Source organism: Lathamus discolor, chromosome 3 (assembly GCF_037157495.1).
Source record: "Lathamus discolor isolate bLatDis1 chromosome 3, bLatDis1.hap1, whole genome shotgun sequence".
In the NCBI taxonomy this organism is placed as follows: domain Eukaryota; kingdom Metazoa; phylum Chordata; class Aves; order Psittaciformes; family Psittacidae; genus Lathamus; species Lathamus discolor.
The window spans coordinates 142,796,053-142,819,085 of NC_088886.1; the positions used below are offsets into that span (position 1 = coordinate 142,796,053).

General features: G+C 40.1%; 2 protein-coding genes across 3 annotated transcripts in view; one reads left to right on the plus strand and one right to left on the minus strand.

Annotated features, from left to right (window-relative positions):
* Positions 1 to 131: 131 nt before the first annotated feature.
* Positions 132 to 18,442, minus strand: DCLRE1A (DNA cross-link repair 1A). Of its 2 annotated transcripts, XM_065672301.1 has the most exons (9): positions 17,375 to 18,441; positions 14,146 to 15,711; positions 11,453 to 11,586; positions 10,656 to 10,774; positions 8,870 to 9,013; positions 7,806 to 7,951; positions 6,695 to 6,849; positions 1,527 to 1,668; positions 132 to 891 (listed from the first exon to the last, which is right to left on the minus strand). In XM_065672301.1, the coding sequence occupies exons 1-9, from the start codon at positions 17,790 to 17,792 to the stop codon at positions 725 to 727; spliced, it is 2,991 nt and encodes a 996-aa protein (XP_065528373.1). In that variant the 5' UTR covers positions 17,793 to 18,441; the 3' UTR covers positions 132 to 724. The 2 variants fall into 2 exon arrangements, with proteins under 2 accessions (XP_065528373.1, XP_065528374.1); XM_065672302.1 differs by lacking the exons at positions 132 to 891; positions 1,527 to 1,668 and adding an exon at positions 5,582 to 6,132 and having other exon boundaries at positions 17,375 to 18,442.
* Positions 18,443 to 18,554: 112 nt separating this feature from the next.
* Positions 18,555 to 23,033, plus strand: part of NHLRC2 (NHL repeat containing 2) — a 38,604-nt gene continuing 34,125 nt past the window's right edge. Inside the window, exons 1-3 of the mRNA XM_065672303.1 lie at positions 18,555 to 18,696; positions 18,816 to 19,072; positions 21,353 to 21,505. Of these exons, the coding sequence (XP_065528375.1) occupies positions 18,910 to 19,072; positions 21,353 to 21,505 (316 nt within the window). The 5' untranslated portion in view covers positions 18,555 to 18,696; positions 18,816 to 18,909. The remainder of the gene's footprint in view (positions 18,697 to 18,815; positions 19,073 to 21,352; positions 21,506 to 23,033) is intronic.

Here is a 23,033-nt window from a genome sequence, read left to right on the forward strand (position 1 = left end):
AGCACGTGCTGAGAACTAGTACAACCAGGATGCAAGAGCGACACAAACAGTACATCCACCACAGATACTACAGGACAGGTTTCTCAAGAGTAGCAACTGAAAAGAAATGCATTTCGCTCAGAAAGAATACGTAAGCTTCATGGGAGTTCTTTATTAAATAAGATCAGAAAATCTTGAGGAGGTACCAGTATCTTTTTATAAAAAGCATTCTCTGAAGTACATATGCTGCAAAAGCTGAGCCAGTCCTTTCACAAGGTACAGTTTGTTTACAAGATTTGAATTGCAATAGCTAGTTCTGCCTCATGAAACCAGTTTCTCTGAAGCCTGAACTGACAGCATGTGGCATAAGCTTAATATAGTCTCATTTATTACAGTCACACCTTTCCAGGAATGATTAACCTGGAGGTGGTTTCTTCCCCAGCATTTGCATCTGAGCATCTCCAAAATGGGAGGAAAACAAAGAATTGGAAGAAGAGAGCAAGATAAAACTAACCTGGAAAATGTAGTTGTAAAAAAGTTATGAAGTTATATTAAAAATAAGTAGTAGGTACATGAGGAAGCAAAGTGCCTTATTTTTTTAATGCAAATTCAGCTTTCTCAGGAGAATGGCAGCTTCACCCTCCCTAAAGGAAGCTCCATGGAAAAAAGAGTTAAATAAAACACACAGGAACTCACAGCTCCCACTCCAGCCCACCTCCTCGGAAATACACGTTCTTCCTTATATCTATTCATGCCCACTGTCCTCAACCATCCAGTCTCTAAAATGCTTCTGCATCAAGCTTCTTGCTCTCCAGTCACCAACATTTACAGTGGGGATGATTTTCTGTGGCTTCAGCCATTGCACAAATCGCTTCATTTCCAGGTAACTGCTGTGCTCACTGTAAGGAATCCCTGAAATGAAACATATCACAGCAATCTGTCAGTCTGCTTAGCTCCTTGCCAGAATACTGTTGCAAGACTTCCAGCTAAGAAATACTCCAGATAATATATATATTTTTTAATTCCTATTTGAGATTAAAAGTTTATAGCTAAAGTAAAATGAAACCCCAGATTTTCCTTCTGGAAAACCTACCTTGCATTAAGTTACTGAGTTGTATCACTGCAAACTGAGTGACACCAAATGTACTTAGTTAAATGACTGTCATTTAACTCCACCCACCGAGAGGTGGGTGATGTGAGAGGAAGACCCACAGCCTCCCACAAGTGAGTAAGGTATAGAATGAAATCTTTGCTCTGGAACTGCATCGCCACCAGCATCAGCCAGACCAAGACTTTACCCCTGAAAGTCTCTACCTATGTCAGATAAAGCCTTTATCTGCATGAAGAGGACAGGAGCAAAATATGTATAAAAAGCTACATTTACTGCATTCTCTATTACTCCATTTATGGCTCTCTCCTGAAGAGACCATCTGTTCAGTTTCCTAAGGAGTTATCAGAAAAAGCATTGATTACAAAGAACAGTTGGAGCTTCCAGAACAAAAATACAAAAAGCAGCCACACAGAGTGAATCTTTACCACACTTATACCGTATATGGTGATGTTTCCTCTTGTCTGAGGTTTGATATCCACCAGAGAAAGGCATGAATCAGAGTAGGTCCATCCAGTAGGTTTGAAAGCCAGAATGTGATCAAAATTCTCAGAAAACTTACTCAAGTGATTTTGCAAGCCCTGTGAACAGAACACAGCATAAACTGAATGCCATTAAATAGCTCTTTAGTCTAAAGGTCAGCAATTTCATGATGGAAAGACTTCAGACTAAACTTTATTTTTATGTTTTAACATAAATATCATCTACTTTGGAATTATTAGTGATAAATGTTTACACCTGCAGATCACCTTGTACCTTAAGATCTCAATTGCTTCATCTGAATAAGCCCATGTTAACAGCCATGTATTACAGATCAGAATACGTAAGGCATAATCACATGCTCTTATAGATCTTGCTACCCAAATGATCCATTTCTTCCTCTCAGCTGGAGGTCAGCACCATGGCAGCTGAGGGGTGATTGATAAAAGATGGCTTCAGTGCAGAACCATCTAGTTAAAATGCCACAGAGATCTTGACAATTGCTTATGCCCAGAAGTGTTCAGAGTTGATTAAGCTACCCCAAAAAATCACAGCAAGCTGTGCATTAGTTGAGTACAGTGCATGGCTCTGAGCACTCAACCATGTTTTACCACATCTCCATTCAGCATAAGAATGAAACTACCTCTAAAAAAAAGTGGACTTCAAAGTTTCCAAATTGGTTAAGCTAGCCTTCAATGTTAAGCTAGGACTGGAAAAGGATGAAAGAGAAGCATAAGGAATGTACAGTCCTATTCCTGGATAAAGTGAGGTCAGTATTATTTCAAACAGTATTATTTCAGTATTATTATAAAAAGAGAAAATCAGTTGCATGTGTCCTGTACAAAACCTTAAAGGCAGAGTCTTCATCTGAAAGCCCCACAAGATTATAGAACTCAAAATCGTAAACTTTGTATCAGCAGCCAGAAAAGGAATAGAAAATAAAGACTGCTTAACAAAAGGTGGGGAGAGGCAGGCTGTGACAGAGTCATAGAATCATAGAACTAACTAGGCTGGAAAAGACCTTTAAGGTCATCAAGTCCAACCATTACCCCAGCACTGCCAAGACCACCCCTAAACCATGTCACTGACCTGTGAGACACTTGAAAACTTAAGCAGGGAAGCGGAAAGCTGCCTGTAACACTGCCACATTTGATGGCACCTTCAGTACAACCTCCAGTAGCAACATACAGAATCCATCAAACCAGGCACGTAAACCACAAAAGACCCAACCACAATGCGTTTCATTCAGCAGCAGGAATTGTGGCTGGCTGCCACGACTCTCAATCCGCTGAAAATGTTCGGCCCTCACTAGATGACAAATGTAACTGCAGCAGTCAAATGCTCCTTCACACTTCATTTTTGGAAGATTAACATAACTTCAGGTAATAATTGGAGTAGTCACTCCCCTTGCTCTAATGAAACCTAAATACAGCACTTCAAATACTATGATTATTATATTAACCAATGCTGATCTGCTTTCACATTTTGCTATAAGCTAAGTGTGCAAAGTATATGTTAAGGATGCAATTTCAATGTCATAAAAAATTGATTTGTGCATTTCAATCACAGGCACCTCTGAAAACCTCACCTCAATGCTGGTACAATCATGTTCATAGTTATTAGAACTGTCAAACATAGAGCACAGACAGGTTTGGGGGTTTTTCCATTAGTAAAGAGCATGACAAAGAAAAACGGCATAAAACTGTGGCTTCTGGGGGATAACATAATATACCATCAGGGGTTGGCTATTTGTATTCTACAGGCTCACAGATGTACTCAGTTTACTAAATAAGGACTGAATCTGTGCTTTCGACTGAGAATCTTCCTATAAGGATTTAATGGATTTGTAGTTTCAGCTGCAAATCTACACAGACAGGAAATTAGCCCAAATTAAGAAGTAAATTGTGGTTTTGAGGAGGGCTACAGCATCAAATAAAACAGAAGAGGTAGGAGAGACCCAGAGGATAATGAAGCTATTGGCATTTAGTAATGAGGATCACTAAAAAATTCTGCCTTTCCGAGTAATAAGCCAGTAATTCAAGAAAAAACACCCAGTGTAATCCAGTCAGTTCCATGGAACTGGCACCAAAAATTACATGGTCTGTACAAACAGGACGATATCATTCGTCATTCTTTAACTAGAACAAGATTGCAAGAGATCAGATGATGTATTCTTAAAAATATTGCCTTTTCTGCATTCCTATTTACTGATGCTGAGTAGAAATAAGATAGGAACTCATCTTTGAGCATTTAACGTTCTCCACATTGTCCACGAGATGACTGTGCCTTCTAATCTTTCCTGGTCTTTTCTGTGGTCCAGGTATCACTTCCAGTATGCTCTAGGTTTGTCTATAACCTCCTATTCTCAGAGGTAAGACCCTGCAAGATACAACTGCTTCTGAGAAGCCAGGCTGTTCAGACATCCTCATGGTATAATCACACCTTCTGCATAAAAGGCCACCTATGTCAGTACACCATACATGGTGGGACACATGATAGCAGAATCACGTAACAACCCCAAAATCTGCAGAAGAAACTCAAATATATTCCTGTTTAAGACAACACAACAAGTTAAAAATAAATCCATACACGTTGCCATTACTCATTTTCTGCCCCACCATGGAAAAGATTATAGAACAATGTTAAAACATTAAGATACTAAGTTCCATCTCCTGCAGCTTCCATCCAAATCATAAAGCCTCTTTTTCTCCTTTTTAGGTCAACTCTGACATTGACTGGTCCTGCAGCTAAATACCACCTTGCTCTGAAGGATTTGCTTGAGATGGCACAGCAGGCCTGAAGCAAAGCAAGAAAATTAATCCAAGTCCATAAGGTTTAAGCAGCCATTGTTTTTCTTCCAGGTTACCTTTAATCTCTGGCCTCCTACTTTGCCTTAATGCTACTCTGTATTTTGCAGTCTTTATAGAAAAACTGTCTCCCCCCAGGAATTAGTCACCTTTCCTAACTACTTACTTACTTTTGTGGGAAGAAATTCCCACAAAAAATCTCACCAAAAAGCCGCCGTCTTAAATCTCAACTGAAATGTGCATTGGAAGTCAACTTACATGATACAATGTCTTAGAATCATAGAATCATAGAATAGTTAGGGTTGGAAAGGACCTCTAGATCATCTAGTTCCAACCCCCCTGCCATGGACAGGGACATCTCACACTAAACCATCCAACACAAGGCTTCATCCAACCTGGCCTTGAACACTGCCAGGGATGGAGCACTCACAACCTCCCTGGGCAACCTGTTCCAGTGTCTCACCACCCTAACAGGAAAGAATTTCTTCCTTATATCCAATTTAAACTTCCCCTGTTTAAGTTTTAACCCGTTACCCCTTGTCCTGTCACTACAGTCCCTGACAAAGAGTCCCTCCCCAGCATCCTCATAGGCCCCCTTCAGGCACTGGAAGGCTGATATTAGGTCTCCACGCAGCCTTCTCTTCTCCAGGCTGAAAAGCCCCAACTTCCTCAGCCTGTCTTCATACAGGAGGTGCTCCAGTCCCCTGATCATCCTCGTGGCCCTCCTCTGGACTTGTTCCAGCAGTTCCATGTCCTTTTTATGTTGAGGACACCAGAACTGCACACAACACTCCAGGTGAGGTCTCACAAGAGCAGAGTAGAGGGGCAGGATCACCTCCTTCGACCTGTTGGTCATGCTCCTTTTGATGTAGCCCAGGATACGGTTGGCTTTCTAGGCTGCGAGCGCACACTGCAGCCGGCTCATGTTCATTTTCTCATCGACCAGCACCCCCAAGTCCTTCTCCGCAGGGCCGCTCTGAATCTCTTCTTTCCCCAGTCTGTAGCTGTGCCTGGGATTGCTCCGACCCCGGTGTAGGACCTTGCACTTGTCGTGGTTGAACTTCATGAGGCTGGCATCAGCCCACCTCACAAGCGTGTCAAAGTCCCTCTGGATGGCATCCCTTCCCTCCAGCATATCAACCGGACCACACAGCTTGGTGTCATCAGCAAACTTGCTGAGGGCACACTCAATCCCACTGTCCATGTCAGCGATGAAGATGTTAAACAAGACCGGTCCCAACACCGACCCCTGAGAGACACCACTCATTACCAGTCTCCAGCCGGACATCGAGCCATTGACCATAACTCTTTGTTTTTGTCTTAAAATAAACTGATTTACTTGCTCTTGCTACAAATATCAGAGAAGATTGTGTGTGGAAAAAGCTAAAGCATGTGTGTTTATATGAAGTGTCCTTCAACTCATTCAATGTGTGCATTTGTTTATGTGCAAGTTTGCACTGATTTTCAAATATCCTTAGTCCCATGTGAACCATCAGCACAGAAGACGAGAGAATTATTCTTGCAGAAGAAAAACAAAGAAATTCTTTCCCATAAAGAAAGAAGTTCTTCACAGTGAGGGTGGTGAGGCACTGGAACAAGCTGCCCAAAAAAGTGGTTAATGCTTCACCCCTAGCAGTATTCAAGGCCAGGTTGGACAGAGCCTTGGCTGACATGGTCTAATGAGAGGTGTTGGCCCATGGCAGGGGGCTGGAAATAGATGATGTTAAGATCCTTTCCAACCCAATGCATTCTGTCATTCTAGGATAAGGAGAGAGAATTATTCTTTTAGAAGATGAAAATATGATTATAAATACATGTTAATTAAACTTAGAAGAACATGAAGAACCTTATTCCTTTACCAAACACCAGACAAAGGTGGCCATGTTCAGAGGCTGCCTCAAAACAGAGACTGATAGGCAGAAAATCCTTTTAGTCTTTTCCTACATCATACCAGGTAAAAGACAGGCTGAAAACAGGGACTCCATGTCACAACATATTAATTGCTAATAGGACAGATCCTGCAGTCATTACATAAATCTACTTCAAAAAGGCCCACAAAGAGCAAGCCTTTGAACAACCCTCGTCTTATCTTGTACAAGCACCTCACTGAAGTGAAATTACACTTTCTGTGCATCATATTTGGAGACAGTTATTAATGTTTAATTGTATTTCATTTTCAATGTATTGCTACATGTCAAAACTCTGCTAAATAAATAAGATCTGACAAGAGGTTGCGAAGCACCAAACAACACTGGTTGAGAGGAACCAAGAGTAAGATTAACCACCAGGATAATCTACAGAGTATGTGTCCTGAACTTACCTTAAAATTAATTTGCATCATGGGAAGGACATGAAGCAAAGTTCCATCCCAGTTCACACTGATGAGGGAATTCACAGTTGCTGACTCTAAGCACTGCAGTGTTTTGTACTTGTCATGGGACACGCTTGCTTTTGTGCCCAGAACTTCAGCAATTGCTTTAGTATTAATTGGGAAGAAATCAGATAAACAAAATTGTAAGAGTTAACTTTTTTGCTTGCATCACTGGATCCCTTTTACTACTGAAAAATACCTGCCTGCTCTTGAGTATACACTTGGGCAATCATGTTGGCTCCTGATGGATATGGGGTGATGGGTTTAAACTAAAATAGGGGAAGTTCATGTTAGATATAGGGAAGAAGTTCTTTACTGTGAGGATGGTGAGGCACTGGAATGGGTTGTCCAAGGAAGTTGTGAATGCTCCATCCCTGGCAGTGTTCAAGGCCAGGTTGGACAGAGCCTTAGGTGACATGGTCTAGGGTGAGGTGTCCCTGCTCATGGCAGGGGTGCTTGGAACTAGAGGATCTTAAGGTCCTTTCCAACCCAAACCATTCTATGATTCTGTAATGCTGTAACCAAGTGAATCATAGCACACAATTTTTTCATTAAATCAGAAAATATGTGCTTTGGTTTGGGGAATGCTTTGTTGAAAAGTTTTTCATTAAAACTGATGACTCTAAATAAACAGGAAAATACATAATAGAAAACTGGAAGGAAAAACTGTTATTAAAATAGAAGTTTAAATATAATTATATCCTTTTGCTTTTTCTTGACTACATTAAATTATTAACAGGAAGTGTCATAAAGACCTCGTTTTCTGGGTTTTTTTATTATTATTATTTAATTTCCATTAGCAGTTTTCACAATCAAATAGGTTCCAGACTGGCCTTGTGTATATTCAAGGGGGGTTGTAAACATGGCAGGAAGATTTCTTTCAGAAAGCTAAAACTTACTGATTAGAAAACTAAAATACTAGCAGTAGGATTATTAAATATATTTAATTCCTTTACATAATACCTGACCATCACGACTAAAAGACCCTTTATATCTTCAAGAAAGTATCTTTTAGCACTTAGATATTTAGTTTTTGGATCCAGTACACTGTTTTACATACCTAAAAAAACTTTTTCTTTTCCAATGGAATAGGTGCCACAGACAACTAGAGTACGTGGGTTTAAAGTCACTGTCTCAAAGGCAGTATTAACAGCAAACTGGATAACCTCTTGTTGAGAAGGAAAAGTGTATTCGGGACTACAGTATCTGGAGCATGGAAACAAGAAACACCACTTCATTACACAAAATAAAGGACGTGAATTCACCAAGAAGGCTCTCAAAACGGCATGCATACAGTAACAAAGTAATGAGAAAGATGTTACCTTCTACAGCATTTCAGTCTACGTGCAATCTATTTATTAGAAACTGAGGAGCTCAGATGAAATTGCTGCAATAAAATCCACATTGAGTGTATCAGTCTTTTCTATATAACTATTCACTTGTACGCCACTGACACTCAGTTCTGCAGTTTTTTCTCTATAAATACCAAGTGGTCTTTCAAGTTAGGTATTTGTATCACTTACTAATTACATCCTCATGCCTATTTTTTGTCATGCACACAAACCATACCATAAGGCATTATTCATTGGCAGAAACATATGGAGCTGAAATGAAAGTCTGCAGCTGGGCTTTAGTCACCATGCACAGAAAAACAATTTTATATATATGAGTCAGAGAAAGGTCTAATGAAAACTTGGACAACTGATCGAATCATTTGGCATTCTTTCACTCTTTGAATTCCCCCACACCCTTTTTCACAATGGAGTTGAATCCACATGAAAACAGTGTTCCATGAACCTATTATTTCATACACGAAATGTTCAGCTCTGAGTTTTACCACCCAGAATTTATACCATTCAATGTCATTTCAGTAAATGCTTTAACGTCTTTTCTACTACCCACTTCTATTCTCTCATATAGCAGCATAACAGATGAACAAGCTAGACATACATGGACTTTAAATAAATCCCTCATTTTATTCAGCACTAAATAGAGCTAACAAGTGTTAAAACAGTTATGTCAGTCATTTACACTTACATTTATTTGGTTCATGTAAAGTCTTATTCAATTGAAAAGAGGGTTATATTGAAAAAAAAAGAACCCTAGTAATTCAACACAACTTACGTGGTATCAAGGTAAAGAGTGTGAACCTGCTGACCACTCAAAGCAGGGTAGCGCTCCATAGACGGATCTGCCCTGAAGTCTCCTGTATGCAGAATAACAGTTCCACTGGGTAGGCAGAAAAGGATCATTGTTGCACCTGGACAACTGTAACAGACAAAAAACCCCATACAAATTGTGTTAGTTCTCTAGACTGATAAACCACCTTAAGAGATATACCACACTATGTTCAGCAGCAGGAAGCTGTGCAGAACAGCATTTTAAATTACACCTACTATGCAGCCCAATTTAACTAGAAGTTCCTAGTTTCTAAAGGAATTCTGAAGTTAATCTTATGGCCATAGATAAGCTGGACTCAAGCTCTCAGCCGAGATGGAAAAAAGGAAAAAAGCACACCAACAATCAAGCATTGACTGCCTTTTTGGAATCCTCTGTCTTCTAGGTAGCCTCTGTTGCAATCCCTGAGGTTCTATACTTGATTCAAAGGGCAAAGAGCATTCTTATTCAGGAGAAAGAGCATTGTATTGTTGCAGATGCATCTTCAGTTCTGCAGGACTTACTGAACCATTTCCTTTTAAATTTTATCTGCAGATTTTAAACACTATCCACCATCCAGAATTCCCTGGTTATAAACACAATTCTGTTACTGGCCACAGTGCATCCACTGCACCTTTTGCAGTTTCTTGCCAAAGCTGTCTGAAGGGCAAGAGCTCAGACTAGAAAACCAGAGTGGGACTATTCTGGACATGAATCATCTGTAAAGGATAAATGAAATCTCAAAAAAAATGGCATGAATCAGAGCTCAAATGACAGAACTGGTGACCTCTCCAAGAAGTTGAAATTTGTACCTAAGGTTTATATGCCTTTTAAATTGATGCAGAAGATCAGAGACACAAACAGGAAAAATGAGAAGTGTCCAAATTACATAAGCAACAAGGCTTCCTCCATTCCCAGAAAGGGTTCTCAAAGGACTTCATGGAAACTTATCTAACTATAAACAAATCATACAATAAGCAATATTCAAACCAGCCATGATGCAGTCCTGTGTGACAATATATACTTTAGGGAAAGGACTCTTCCCCTAACCCACAGCCAAATAAGGTACCAAGAGGCACCACAGCGACAGCACAGGGCTGTAGGTCTGGTGCTACTGAGCCACACATTGTCAGCCTAACAGACAAAAAATCTTACCCTTTATCACCAAATCCAGGAGAATTTTTGCTCCAGATTTAAACAGGTTTATCTTTAAAGTTCAATTTTCAAAATGTTGGTTAGCTTTTGTCTCTCCTGGGATTCCAAAGTACCTCGTTTTTCTTTTGCTGAGGATTTCACTATATTCAGTTGAAGCTACAGGAACCTAACATATCTGACAATCAAATGTAAGATGTTGCCAAGTAGAGACAAAAAATCAAAGCATGCAGACCACTAGAAAAATCATTCCACCTCTCCACAAACGTAATGGTTATGGAGCTATGTGTGGTTAATACTAGGTACTCATTACAAGCAAACAAAATGAAGTTAAACTAAAATGATCAAAAAAGCCTATTCCCTTTCAAAGTTCACCTCTTTCAGAAGCTAATTACTTGCAAGAAATTTAGGCTCCTACATGCCTAATTAATTTCTGAAGTGAAAATGCATGTTACTAAGTCAATTCAGGAATGCAAAGTATTTTCACCCTTATTTTTTCAAATCCCCTAAAACCTAAAAATCCTAAAAATATAAACTGTCCGTACAGCTCTTTAATATTCTATACATACAAATATTGCATAACAAATGAAATAATACATACTGATTGGCATCAAGCAGCACCACTTTGATCCCATCCACTATATATTCCGTTTCCATTGGCAGTATGTGGACGTACTCCTCTTTGACTCGAAGTTTGCTCTTCACCAGATTGCCAGTTATCTGCAATAGGGAAAGGATTTAATATGGAATAGGAACAAAATCTAAAAAAAGCCTTTGTTTATTTTAGAAACAAAAGCTCTCAAAACCAGACTGTTTGGCTTACAGAGAAACTATGAGAAACTATGAGATCCTGGGTATAATCAAGACTTTCAGCAGCATTTCACCTCTCAAAAAGCAAACTGAAAGAAAGCTTGTCTTAAAAAAAGCAAACTTTTAAAAGTCCACCAACAGGTTATGGACTGGAATCAGAAAGGAGGCAAACAAGGGGGAATAACATCTGTTACAGGCTGCCAAGTCAAAAAGAGGGGCTGGGTAGAGCCTTTAAACAACAGAAGTTTCCACGTCACAGGCCCTGGATCTTATCGCAGAGGACTGCAGTCACCCCAACACCTACTGGAAGGGCAACACAGAACACAAGCATTCCAGGAGTCTTCCAAAGTAAATCAGAAACAGTTTTTTGATGCATGTTCTGGATAAGCTGATGAGGCAAGGTGCCCTACCCTGTTAAAAGTAAAGAAGAGTTGGTTGGACATATGACAGCTAACAGCAGTCTTGGCCATTCAGCAGCCTGAAGCACAGAACACACAGAAACCTCTGACCTGTTTACTTTCACCAGTATAAAAGTGCTTATAGTTGCATAGGGATTTCATAATACCCAGTAATCTTGGAAAATCTTACCTTGTTACAGTAGATTGGAAACATGAAGTTTTTTGTTAGCCCACAATAGTGATCAGAGTGAAAATGAGTAAGGAAATAAGCTGTGCAGCCTTCAATTTCTCCATACTGGAAGGCATCAACTGTAAAACCAGTTCCTAAAGCAAAAAGGGAAGTGAAGCCAGTCAGCAAACTTGCACAGTTCAGAACTAGTTTCTAACTAGATGTTCTTTCTTTTTTTTTCCAAATGAAAAGGTAACACAGCTACACTGCACGCAGTTAAAGGAACCATTTAAGCATGAGCATGGTTTGTGTATGAGTCAGTCACAAAAAAGATTTTCACTGACTAAATAAAAATTTAACAAAGTGTCCACACACAGACTTTCACAAGCCTCCCAAATACCTGTTGTTCAGCTGGCACCTTACACAGATGGCAACTGCTGAAGAAAATGAAACCTATTTACCTGCATTCTGCTGGTATTTCTGAAAGTTCATGTAGATTAAAATCTAATACCAATATCTTCACACAAAATAAAACAGGTAACTGCAGCTTAACAAAATACATTTTGCAATCAAATTGCAATCATTCAATTACTCTACTTTTAATAATCTCTTAAAACGTGCTAGCATGTAGAATCATAGAATGGTTTGGGTTGGAAAGGACCTTATCATCTATTTCCAACCTAACATCATCTATTTCCAAACCCCCTGCCATGGGCAGGGACACCTCACACTAAACCATGTCACCTAAGGCTCTGTCCAACCTGGCCTTGAACACTGCCAGGGATGGAGCATTCACAACCTCCCTGGGCAACCCATTCCCGTGCCTCACCACCCTCACAGTAAAGAACTTCCTCCTTATATCCAATCTAAACTTCCCCTGTTTAAGTTTGAACCCGTTACCCCTTGTCCTGTCACTACAGTCCCTAATGAAGAGTCCCTCTCCAGCATCCTCATAGGCCCCCTTCAGGCACTGGAAGGCTGCTATGAGGTCTCCACGCAGCCTTCTCTTCTCCAGGCTGAACAGCCCCAACTTTCTCAGCCTATCTTCATACTGGAGGTGCTCCAGCCCCCTGATCATTCTCGTGGCCTTCCTCTGGACTTGCTCCAACAGCTCCATGTCCTTCTTATGCTGAGGACACCAGAAGTACACACAGTATTCCGAGTGGGGTCTCAAGGGAGCAGAAGGGCAGGATCACCTCCTTCGACCTGATGGTCATGCTTTGTTTGATGCAGCCCTGGACACTGTTGGTTTCTGGGCTGTGAGCACACACTGAAGTGGCTCATGTTCAGTTTCCCATCGACCAATGTAATTATGAAGCAGGCAATGTGGAGGCTTCCAGTCTATCTGCTGAGATGAAACGTGACTGATTTGCCATTGTACACTTTCAGTGAGGTTGTTTGTATAAAGATACCGCATAAAGAGAGCTGGATAGAAGACAGACATTTTCTCTGCAAATATATTTGTTTCGAATGCAAACATACTGACAGATGGTCCTTTCACACCTTCTTAAGCCCACCAAATAGCGCATAGAACTAATTCATCTGGCAACACTCAAATATTTTTTCATTTTATGTAACATAATTTTTCTAGATCTTCTAGAACTAGCAAAAACTCTACTTACTTGAGGTTAGAGCTTTATGGATTTGCAACTCCAAAAACAATATAGCAGTCTGCTAATTAAAAATCACAAGCCAAAAAATGCCCAAGTGTTTGAGATGTACCAGACTCAAAACCTCAGGGAGGCTGAACTATCCCATGCCATTGGGATAAATATGTATTGTTAGCAACACAAAATTACAGTCAAATAGACTTCAAATGGAGTAACAAAATTCAGAACAAAGATAATATAGTTTATAAAAAAAGAACTTTAAAATTGCATTGTAGGCATAGGAGCGTGCTCTTGAAAGTTATTATATATGGAAAATTCTCTAAGCCCGTAGAAGCCATGATACTGGTGTAGCCCCACAAAGACCATATCAGTTTTCAAGAAGCAGCTTTGCACTTGGGATCACTAATATATTTCTATTTGGCTTCCTCAAGTATCTCCCTACGACTAAGGCAATCCTTTGGTGGTAAACAGAAATGTGAAGATTTGAAGCTCTTTAAGCCACTGATCCATCAGCATGTAATTTATGTAACTGCTTGAGGAGATTCTGATAAATTCTTCTCTGTTTCCTTAACTAAACTCATCTGCTTGGTTTTTATTTCTTTGCTTTCACAGTTGTAGTAAATCATATTTCTAATACTACTGAATTTCAAATACAATTTGAACTCAATTCTCTTAAGTTAGCGTAAGGAAATAATTGCTACTGACAGCCCGGTTTTCAGGAACAACTGAAACAATGCGAAAGATTAAATTCAGGCATTAGGAGTGAATATTAACAAGGGATATATTCAAAATTATTTAAGAAAGTAGATCCATCTTTCCAAACTGCATTTTGCTGTGGCAAAAACATTCAGAAGTCAGTCCCTGAACTCATTTTGGTGAGATAACTATTTCACTGTTTTCAGCCACTGCTAACTGCAAACACCTTCTTCTGGAGATCTGCACCTACGCCAGATTTTATCAACTTGGAGGAAAGAAAGTTCATTATGAGCTGCAATCTACATGGTTATGAAGAGTGTAGAATATGGAAGTCTAAATTTAGAAAAAAAACCAACCCAACACTCAAGCCAAAATTAATCTCTACAAAAAACAACAGTTCTCTCTCACCTGGAATCTTCTTATAGAAAGGGCAGTGCTTTTTTCTTGTTCCTTCACCTGCAGTAGATAATACTTTAAACTTTTTATTCCACCTTTGTTGGCCACCAGAACTTACACCTGCAAAGGCTCCATTTTTTGTTGAACTTTCAGTAAGTGTTTCTACATCTTCCACAGACCCTTCGGCTTTCCTTTTTGCCTGTCTGGGCCTCTTTCCATTGGGAGTTACTGAAATTGATATCTGCTTTCCCTCACTCAAACACATTTCTTCTTTGCTTTCCTCTTTTACTTTGGGTTTTAACCCAAAAAAAACACCAATGTCCATTTGTTTAAGTTCTTTGGCAGGACTGGATTTGGCATTCGTACTTGCTAAGGAAAGAGACATTACTGTTTTAGAGTTGGGGCTGGGAAAGCACGCAGCAGCTATATTAAAGTTTCCTTCTTTCTCCACTACTGACTGCAAACTCTCCTGGCAAGCTGTTTTTTCAACTGCATTGGAAGGCATTTTATCTGCACTAGTTAAAATGTTACTTGACTCCCTCAAAGCATTACTCTTCTGAGTCAGAAGAGACCTAGCACCTTCTCTAGCTAGCACTGGTGACGTTTCAGTAAAACTCAGGTATGCAGAATCCAAAGTGCAAGCACCAGTATCTTCTGACTCTGTATCACCTGATTTAGTAGCAGAGGAAATCAATTCAGGCTCTTCAGCCTCCTCCCAGTTAAAAGGTGAAGAAAATCCATTGGCAAGTGCCTCTTGCTGATGCTGATTATCTACACATGTTGAATTACAGAACTTCCTGTTCTTGTGACTCTGAGAAACAGTTTTTACACCATGATCTAGATGGTCCAATGGCTTAACTTCCTCACAGTTTTTGTTTTTAATTATGGAATGTCTTGGTTTGGTATACTCATACTGAGGCTTCTGCTGTAAGAGAAGTCCATCAAATGTTTTAAACATCATAGAATTACAGTCTTCATCTTCAAAGTTACAGTCTCTGAATAATTTCTTTTGTGATATTTTCACCTTCTCTTCCTCAGTTTCCTCTTCACTTTCCTCAAAAGTGCTCAGTGGAGAATAAGAAATTTCACATTCACTGAAGTCTGCTTTTGACTGTAGTAAACTGAGCTGACTTGTGTCTTTCTCACTACACAGATCTTCTCCTGTTCCACTTTCCTGAGCAGATACAAAGTCATAAAATTCAAAATCACAACTATTATCTGTTGTCTCTGCATGCTGAAATGCCTCTTGAGGTGTCTGAACATGTGCAAAAGAGGAAGTACTTTCACTGATTAAATTTAGAGACTTCATTTGTGGTGAACGCTGAACCCTCAACGTACACTCATCATTTGGGGTATTTTTTATGTTCTTAGATGGTTTCTCACTCTGTGAGATTTGCTCTACTTGACCTGGGGAGCAGCTGAGCTTTGGAGCAGCAGAACAGGTCATCTTCCTCTCCAAAGTGTTTGACAAAGAGTTCACAAGATAATCTCCGGCCCTGTTTGCTGCAAGTAGAAAATGGCTGTAGCGCTTGTAGTGAGATGGAATGGTGGAATTGCACAGTAAACCATCAGGACACTCTGCAAAAAGAGTTATGCAGAGAAGTAATTTTAGTATCTTTGCAAATATAGTTGGCATAATTATGAAAATAAAAATCACACAAGATAATTTTTAAGCTGTTTCTTACAAATGCAGCTATAGGAAAACAGAATGCACAAGTAATGACCTCCTGCCCTGAGCCATCTAGAAGGGAGAATGCTTCCAACCTAAAACCAAACAGCTGCTGTTAATACAGCACTACACCTGAATTAATACAGCCCTCTAACAACATGAATAGCTAACCCTGTTTCAATATTGTGCTAATGTAATCATATGGCTTCTAGTTTTGAATTGTCTCACATGCAAGCAATGAGCTCAGAGCAGTAGCACCAGAAAAGGCCAGTAGACATGTTTCAAAATAAACCAAATCTTGGTTCTGGGTCAGAAATCCAATTTCAAATTGCCTGCTGGGTCGCATATTAATGAAAAAAAAAAAAAAAAGCTCATGGTTTTACTTCAGTGAAAAAAGTATCCAGCAAAATATCTGTTGCTATTCCCTAGGCCTTTTTTGTTGAGAGTTTGCTGGCCTATTGTGGAGGATTTTAAGGTGAATATGTCGATCAATCAGAGGAATTTTTCATCTGTTAATTATGGGAGTAAGAGATGGAAAAGAGGTGTTAACCACCTGCCTTATCTTAAACTGCTGCCAAAATCAGGATTAAAGTACTCACACTCATGTGAATTTAAGTTCTCTTCATTCTTGAAGAAGAAACTTCAACAAAACTTACAAAGATACAAAAGCAAGGTGATTCTGTTACCTAAAAGAGTCTTTACTTAAGTTTCCAGGCTGGATGCTGTTTCAAAAGCTACAAGGTGTGCTGAGAACATAGAATCATATAAATCAGCTGGGTTGGAAAAGACCTTTAAGATCATTAACTCCAACCATTTACCCAAGAGACTACCAAGATCACTACTAAACCATATCACTGAGGGCCTCCATCTACACATAAACTGGATACCTGGATCTGTTTGGACCTGGTATTTCCCCACAGGAAACTAGCAACTGGAATGCATCAGTTTTATTCCTCTTGAACAAAACTCAAAACAAAATTGTGTTGTCATATGATACAGGAATGATCATGTATAATTCTGTACAAAATTTCAAAAATATACTGGACCAGTATATTTTAGTAATATACTGGTAAATAGACCAGTAAATTAGCATAACAGACAGATTTCAGCTTCCAACCATCCATACACAACTGGACAAATTATACAGCAACATGGATACTGGATAATAAGATTTATACCTAAAAAGAAAGAAATTCACAGTCAGAAGTAGAACCCTCTTAACTGAAGGAGGGCTTTTGCTGACACTGACTTAGCAATTGAAATGGTATGAAATTGAAATTTCTTCAATAAACTATTAAAACCTGAGCTTGCTGAATAACCATAAATCTTTGTCACTACTCTATAGAGATTAGGTTATGATGTGAGATATTCATGTCTGACTTCCATGTTCTTCACAAACAACAGAGAATCTCATGCAAAAATAGTACTGATAAATGATCAGTAACATTCTAAAAACCATACCAGCGACCCTCTCAGACTTTGAATTAAATATGCAAACCCAAGTTTTATAGCAACATTATGTGAGAAGCCTTTTAACTTTTCCCTGAAGCTTTTTTCTTACTCTGTGCATACCTTTTTCATTGGATCCTGGAGTATCCAAACACTCAGCAACGTGCCATCGAGGTGTCTGGACCAATAGCAAAGAGAAAGGCATCTGGCAGCTTGGGCAGTATCCATCATAAACGGGCTTTGCATTTTGTGAGCTCTGGTCCTTGAGGCTGCTCGTGCTTTCCTGGGAGTGCACACTACTGTCATCTTTACATGGATCTGCATCCTCGTTTGGCCTTGATACCTGCTCGGTTTTCTGAAGGGTATCAGTTTTTTCTACAGACTTTTTTCTTTTTCTATTTGTCTTTCTTTTTGGCCTGCACTTGCCATCACTTACTGTCTGCACAGGTGTACAGACGCTTTCTGAATTACTCTGAAGCTTTTCCTTCCTAATGGATTTGTACTCCCAAATGTCCTCTTCCAATGAGGTATCATCAGACATGGCAACACAGGAATTATTTTCCTTTCTTTTAAGCAACAGTTCGTAAATGTACCATTCCCTCCCCTAATATGTTTTCTCTTCTGCCCCCTCTTCACTATCTGAAGAAAAGCACCTAAATTCATTTTGAAAATGCAACAAACCACACAGCAGCCCGTGATGGGACTGAAGCATGGTGAATCCTAAAAATCATTTAATGAGCGTCTCGTCGAGTACTTGAAATTACTTCTTTTAAACACGAGCTCAAATAAGGTACAGCACGATTCGCAGGGTGAGCCATTTTCCTCAGCGTCCCCGCCATAAGCGCCCAGCCACGCTCGGCCCTAGGAAGGCGAAGCCCCTGCAGACCCACTCCCTGACTGCCACCTCGCTGCCCCGAAGAGGGCTGATTTTAAACGAACACGACGAAGCGTTCGGCTGCGGGATCGCTGTCGGGAGTCACAGGACGGAGAAAGCCAGCACCGGCCCGGGGCTGCCGGTCGGGCCGCGCTCCCCTCCTGCGCTGAGGCCCCACCGCGGGGGGCTGCCGCCTGCCCGGGGTCTCCCGTGGGTATCTAGGGCAGCTGCCGCCTCCCCTCAGCTTCCCGCCGCTACCGGGACCGCGGCCGCACCTCCTCAGCCCTTCCCGCCGCGGCAACACATTCGCTTCCGCAGCTTCGTCACGGGGGCTGTCGCTCAGCCTTCCGCATATTTCATAACATCCTCCCCTAAAAAAAAAATCCCCCAGTTTAAATTATTGGTGCCTTGCTTGGAATTTGTAGCGATGTCCCTCTGTCATCATATCTATTCCGCTTACAAATAAAAAAAAGGAACAGGGCCGGAAAAGAGGGCTGTGTGGAATCTGCTGAGCTGGAATCACCGTCGGGGATTCTTTTCACGAATATGCTTCTGTGAACATCAAAGCTATGTAAGAAAGCTATGTAAGAAAACGCCATGAGTGAGAAGGTCCCACTTTAATAAACGAGGTATTGCTTGTTTGTGCTTAGTTTTTATTATTGTTATTATTATTATTATTATTAATTACAGCTTTCGTCGCTGGCTTTGAGGGACGTGCCGAATGTGCGAGGTGAAATAGCAAGCTGGTAAACAGCGACCGGTCTGGGCTCGCCCAGGAGCTGTCATGGCGGCGGAGGGGCTGGCTGGGCTCCTGCCCGCCCAAACCCAGCTGGAGTACGCCCTGCTGGACGCCGACACTTCCCAGGAGAAGGAGAACTTGGTTTACCAGTACCTGAAGAAGATGGACAGCCGGGAGCGGGACCTGACGGTGCCCGAGCTCGGCGGAGGTGGGTTGCAGGGCAGGCCCCGCTGCAGAGCGCGGTTCGGCTGCAGGGCCTTTCAGCAGAGGTGGCTGAGCTCTAGTGCTCACCGTGTGGCGTTTTCTGTCAAGTCCCGCTGCCTGTGAGGGCCGTTTAATTACGGGCCCGTTAGCCACTTTGTTGTTTCTTTTTTTTTTTTTTCTTTTCTTTTTTTTTTTTAAGGCACTTCTGGTTACAGGAAGTGTCACTCTTGAAAGCACCAGGAACAAAGGACGAGAAAAAAGTATCCCTTTATACATGCTCCCCCTGTTACTGGTTGCAAAAACCTGTTCTTTAAAGCCTCTCTTCTAAACCTCTGCTAGTTTTGTTAATTTACATTCCTTTTTCTTTTTAAATAAAGCCTTCTGTGCAGTATGTTCTGCCTTCTCTGGTCATAGCAAGAACCTTATCAACTCTCACAGCCTTGTCCTGAGTTCCCTTGGTCTCACTGCAGCCAGTTGGGTTTCCCAGCTCTCTCTCCCCATGACTTACCTGTGCTTGTCAGGTTTTGTGTCCCTGTTAACTGTCCTAGAGATGTCATCGTTTTGTGCCCGTTTCCCTTTCACACATTTCTGTATTTCTTCTTCTGCTAAATGTGAAATCAAAAGTTAAGTCTTTTAAAATCTTGCCAGTCCTGCTCAGGTTCTTTTAACCGCAGTAAGGCTCACATCTGTCTGCAAAGGAGAGATCTCAGAGGGTAAGCTTGTGTCATGGGAACAAATTCTGACTTACAGACATTTGAGCAAAGTGAATGCTCTTTCTGTCTAGATTTGGACTTCCAAGTTGAATTTTCACTTCTGTATTTTGCACTGTTTCACTTTCTGTGTTCTGCCAGAGCTTATTTTCTCGTCTGAAAAGAGCTCACATAGGTAGTCCATGCTTTTTCCTTTCAGTATATTTCATGAAAGGTATTCTAATTCTAGTGAAAAGAGGAACAATGCCAGAAAATAAATGCCCCACTCTTTTAAAATGTAAACAGCAGAACCCCTATACCATGGAAGTAATGCATATAATTGCTAATTGTTATAGTCACTAAATCTGAAATTGTGTACATCCGTTTTTGTTTATAGATACAAGGAGGCAGAGCTCAATCCTCCTCCTAGTGAAACTGAAAACAGGCCTCCTGCTGGCTTCAGCAGCAATCACCTCTCCTGGGACAGTAAGAACTTTATGTGCTGAAACTGTCAGAGTGGAAGTTTTGAGGAATTTTAGATTAGCCAGCATACATTTCTTTAAAAAAAAGCCTTCAGAAATTTGGTTCACATTTGCCTTACATCACATCTGTCTTTCCCTATGCCCTTTATTTTCAGAAGTGTTAAGTGATAAAAATGGCAGACTATATTACAGGATATTTATTTCTTAGGTGGAGAACAGTTTCTAATGTGATCAGAGTAGTAACAGTTACCTGTGAGAAAAGAATGCTTTCATGCTTCAGATCAAGTTGTTAAAATAAATTATCAGGATTGCTGCCAGGTGTATCTGAAAAGGCTGTATTTCTTCCCATGTAAAGGGATTAATTTATACCTCTCACCTCAGACTTTGAAAATCAAGATCAAAACTGTAACCACAAAAATATTTCAGTCATCTCTTTTCGGAGTCCTTTACAAACATGTTGGAAAATAACTTAAGAGTTTAACAGTTTTTCAGTTTACTACCATTTATGTGGGTTTTAAATAATTGTTACACATATGACATTATTAGGGGTTGAATAAAATAGATCATGTTTTTAAATGTGTACAAATGGTTCTGGGGCTTGCATGTTCTTTCTCTTTAAAGGTATCTATTGAAATGTATACACTGCACTTTCATTAATTACATTAATTTTATGCATTTAATACATTTAATGTATTACATTAAATCTCATTAATAGTAAAACTTTTAATTCTTCACTATGAGGGTGGTGAGACACTGGCACAGGTTGCCCAGAGAAGCTGTGGCTGCCCCATCCCTGGCAGTGTTCAGGGCCAGGTTGCACGGGGCTTGGAGCATCCTGGTCTAGTGGAAGGTGTCCCTGCCCATGGCAGGGGTTTGGAACTGGCTGAGCTTAAGGTCCTTTCCAACTCAAATATTCTGTGATTCCGGATGAGTTAGATAAATATAGGACTTTTGGTATGCTTTTCTACCTGTGTAGAAAGGGATGTTGAACTTTTTCATTTCTCTAAGGTTAAGTGCACCAGGAATGTCGTGTGGTGGTGTGCAAATTCGCTCTAAGTGCCTGCCTTTCCCTACCCTTCCGCTAACTGGATATCACTGTTCTCTGAATTCCAGATCTACAATGGTTAAACACTGAAGGTCCTCTCTCTCTTCACAAAGACCTTTGTGGAAAAGTTGTGGTGTTGGATTTCTTTACTTATTGCTGCATCAACTGCTTGCACCTGCTGCCTGATCTCCATGCATTAGAGCACCAGTTCTCTGATAAAGGTAAAAGTGCTTTGGCTCGCTTGGAATAGAATTTCCTGGCAGTGTTGACGGTGGAGTAGCTGAGTCACTTTGTTGCTGGTTACTAAACAGCTGGCAAAATTTCAGGGGTGCCTAAAAATGTCTTCTAATCTTCTAAGTAGCCTAAAAAAGGTGACTGCTTGTACTCCCATTACATTTTTAAATGGGGTTAAATAAGGTATCTGTTGTGTCTGTATAATTAAAGAAACAGGATATGTGCTCAAACCCCAAATCTGATATCCTCATAAATAAGGCTATTTGCAAAAAGCTACACAAGGATGTAAGATACGGGTTCAAAATTAATACGAGTATGCAACCCTCTGCGCTTGACTTAAGGACTAACTTTGAGAAGAATATGGATGGCAGAATGGATGCAGTTAAGATCACTTGGAGTTTTTTTCCATTCTAACTGAAATAACGAAATATGTAAGCTTGGTTTAGAAAGAAGTTTTTTTACACTGGCATCAAGTTATGTATTGTTAGTAGTCCTGTGTTCTGGAGAGGGAATTAAGCTTTTGAAAGTCACATCTGAAATGAAATCTTCTCTGAGTGAATAAAAATATAGCATAATTACTGTTTAGAATGCAGTCTGTTGTCATCATGATGACTTGACAGAGATAAGCTGTGGTCTTACACAGAATGTATCAGCTGCTTGCTTATCTTGGATATTTTAATAGACTGAACAGTGAGATGAACAATGTTACTTTCAGACTAAAAATACTGTATGAAGTATAACATATATATGCAGTTAAGTTTCTGATCCTCCATTGGTGTTTCTGATTGGTTTTAATTTTGGCAGCATTTATTATTGCTGCCTTCTTTCACTAGAAAAAGAAATTACAATGTCTTTGTAATTTCAAGTTCTTTATGTAGTTCACTTATGTATTGTAGGATTACATAGTGCTTGACAGAAGACTCAAACTAAATTTTCTGCCTTGGAAAGCTTAGCTGTTTGCTTTGGAGAAACTGGAGATTAGGTATAATGTTTCAGATATACAAAACTTTAATAAGGAAAACTCATGGCATTTTTTGGGGAGGGAGGCATTTTTAAGTAGAAGGTGATTAGCAAATTATAAATAGACTGCAGTGGATACCAGCTATGCTGGGAAGAAGGTGTAGATTTCAGAAGATTATATTGATCATATAATAAAGAATATCACTAAATTACAAACATTTTTTAGCACAGTGTTACTGTATTAGTATAGCTGTCATATCCTTAACCTGTTTTTTAAGAACAAGCTGTTAAATCAGTTGATAACAAAATACTCATTTTAACAACCTGTCCCCACAAGCTTCCTCTTCAGAGTATTTGATCATCTCTTTCCTGGTGCAGAAGAGGCTGTAGCACTCTGAACTGAACTGAAGCTCCACTTCAAGACACTTTTTTATGTTTGACTTGTATTAAACTTCCTGTCACAGGAGTTATTACTTGAGGAAAGTACTTTGCTGATAGGTGATAAATTATTCTTGCATTTGAGCTATCCTGTTCCTACAGGAACCAGAGTGAGAA

What these genes read in the sequence shown, in the direction of transcription:
- DCLRE1A (XM_065672301.1), bottom strand. Translation starts at nt 17,792, where the DNA reads ATGTCTGATGATACCTCATTGGAAGAGGACATTTGGGAGTACAAATCC. An exon ending in ACTCTTTACCTTGATACCAC is followed by an intron (nt 7,952 to 8,869) that starts GTAAGTTGTGTT and finishes TCCATGCTCCAG; the next exon opens with ATACTGTAGTCCCGAATACA. An exon ending in TGATGCAAATTAATTTTAAG is followed by an intron (nt 1,669 to 6,694) that starts GTAAGTTCAGGA and finishes TTCTGTTCACAG; the next exon opens with GGCTTGCAAAATCACTTGAG.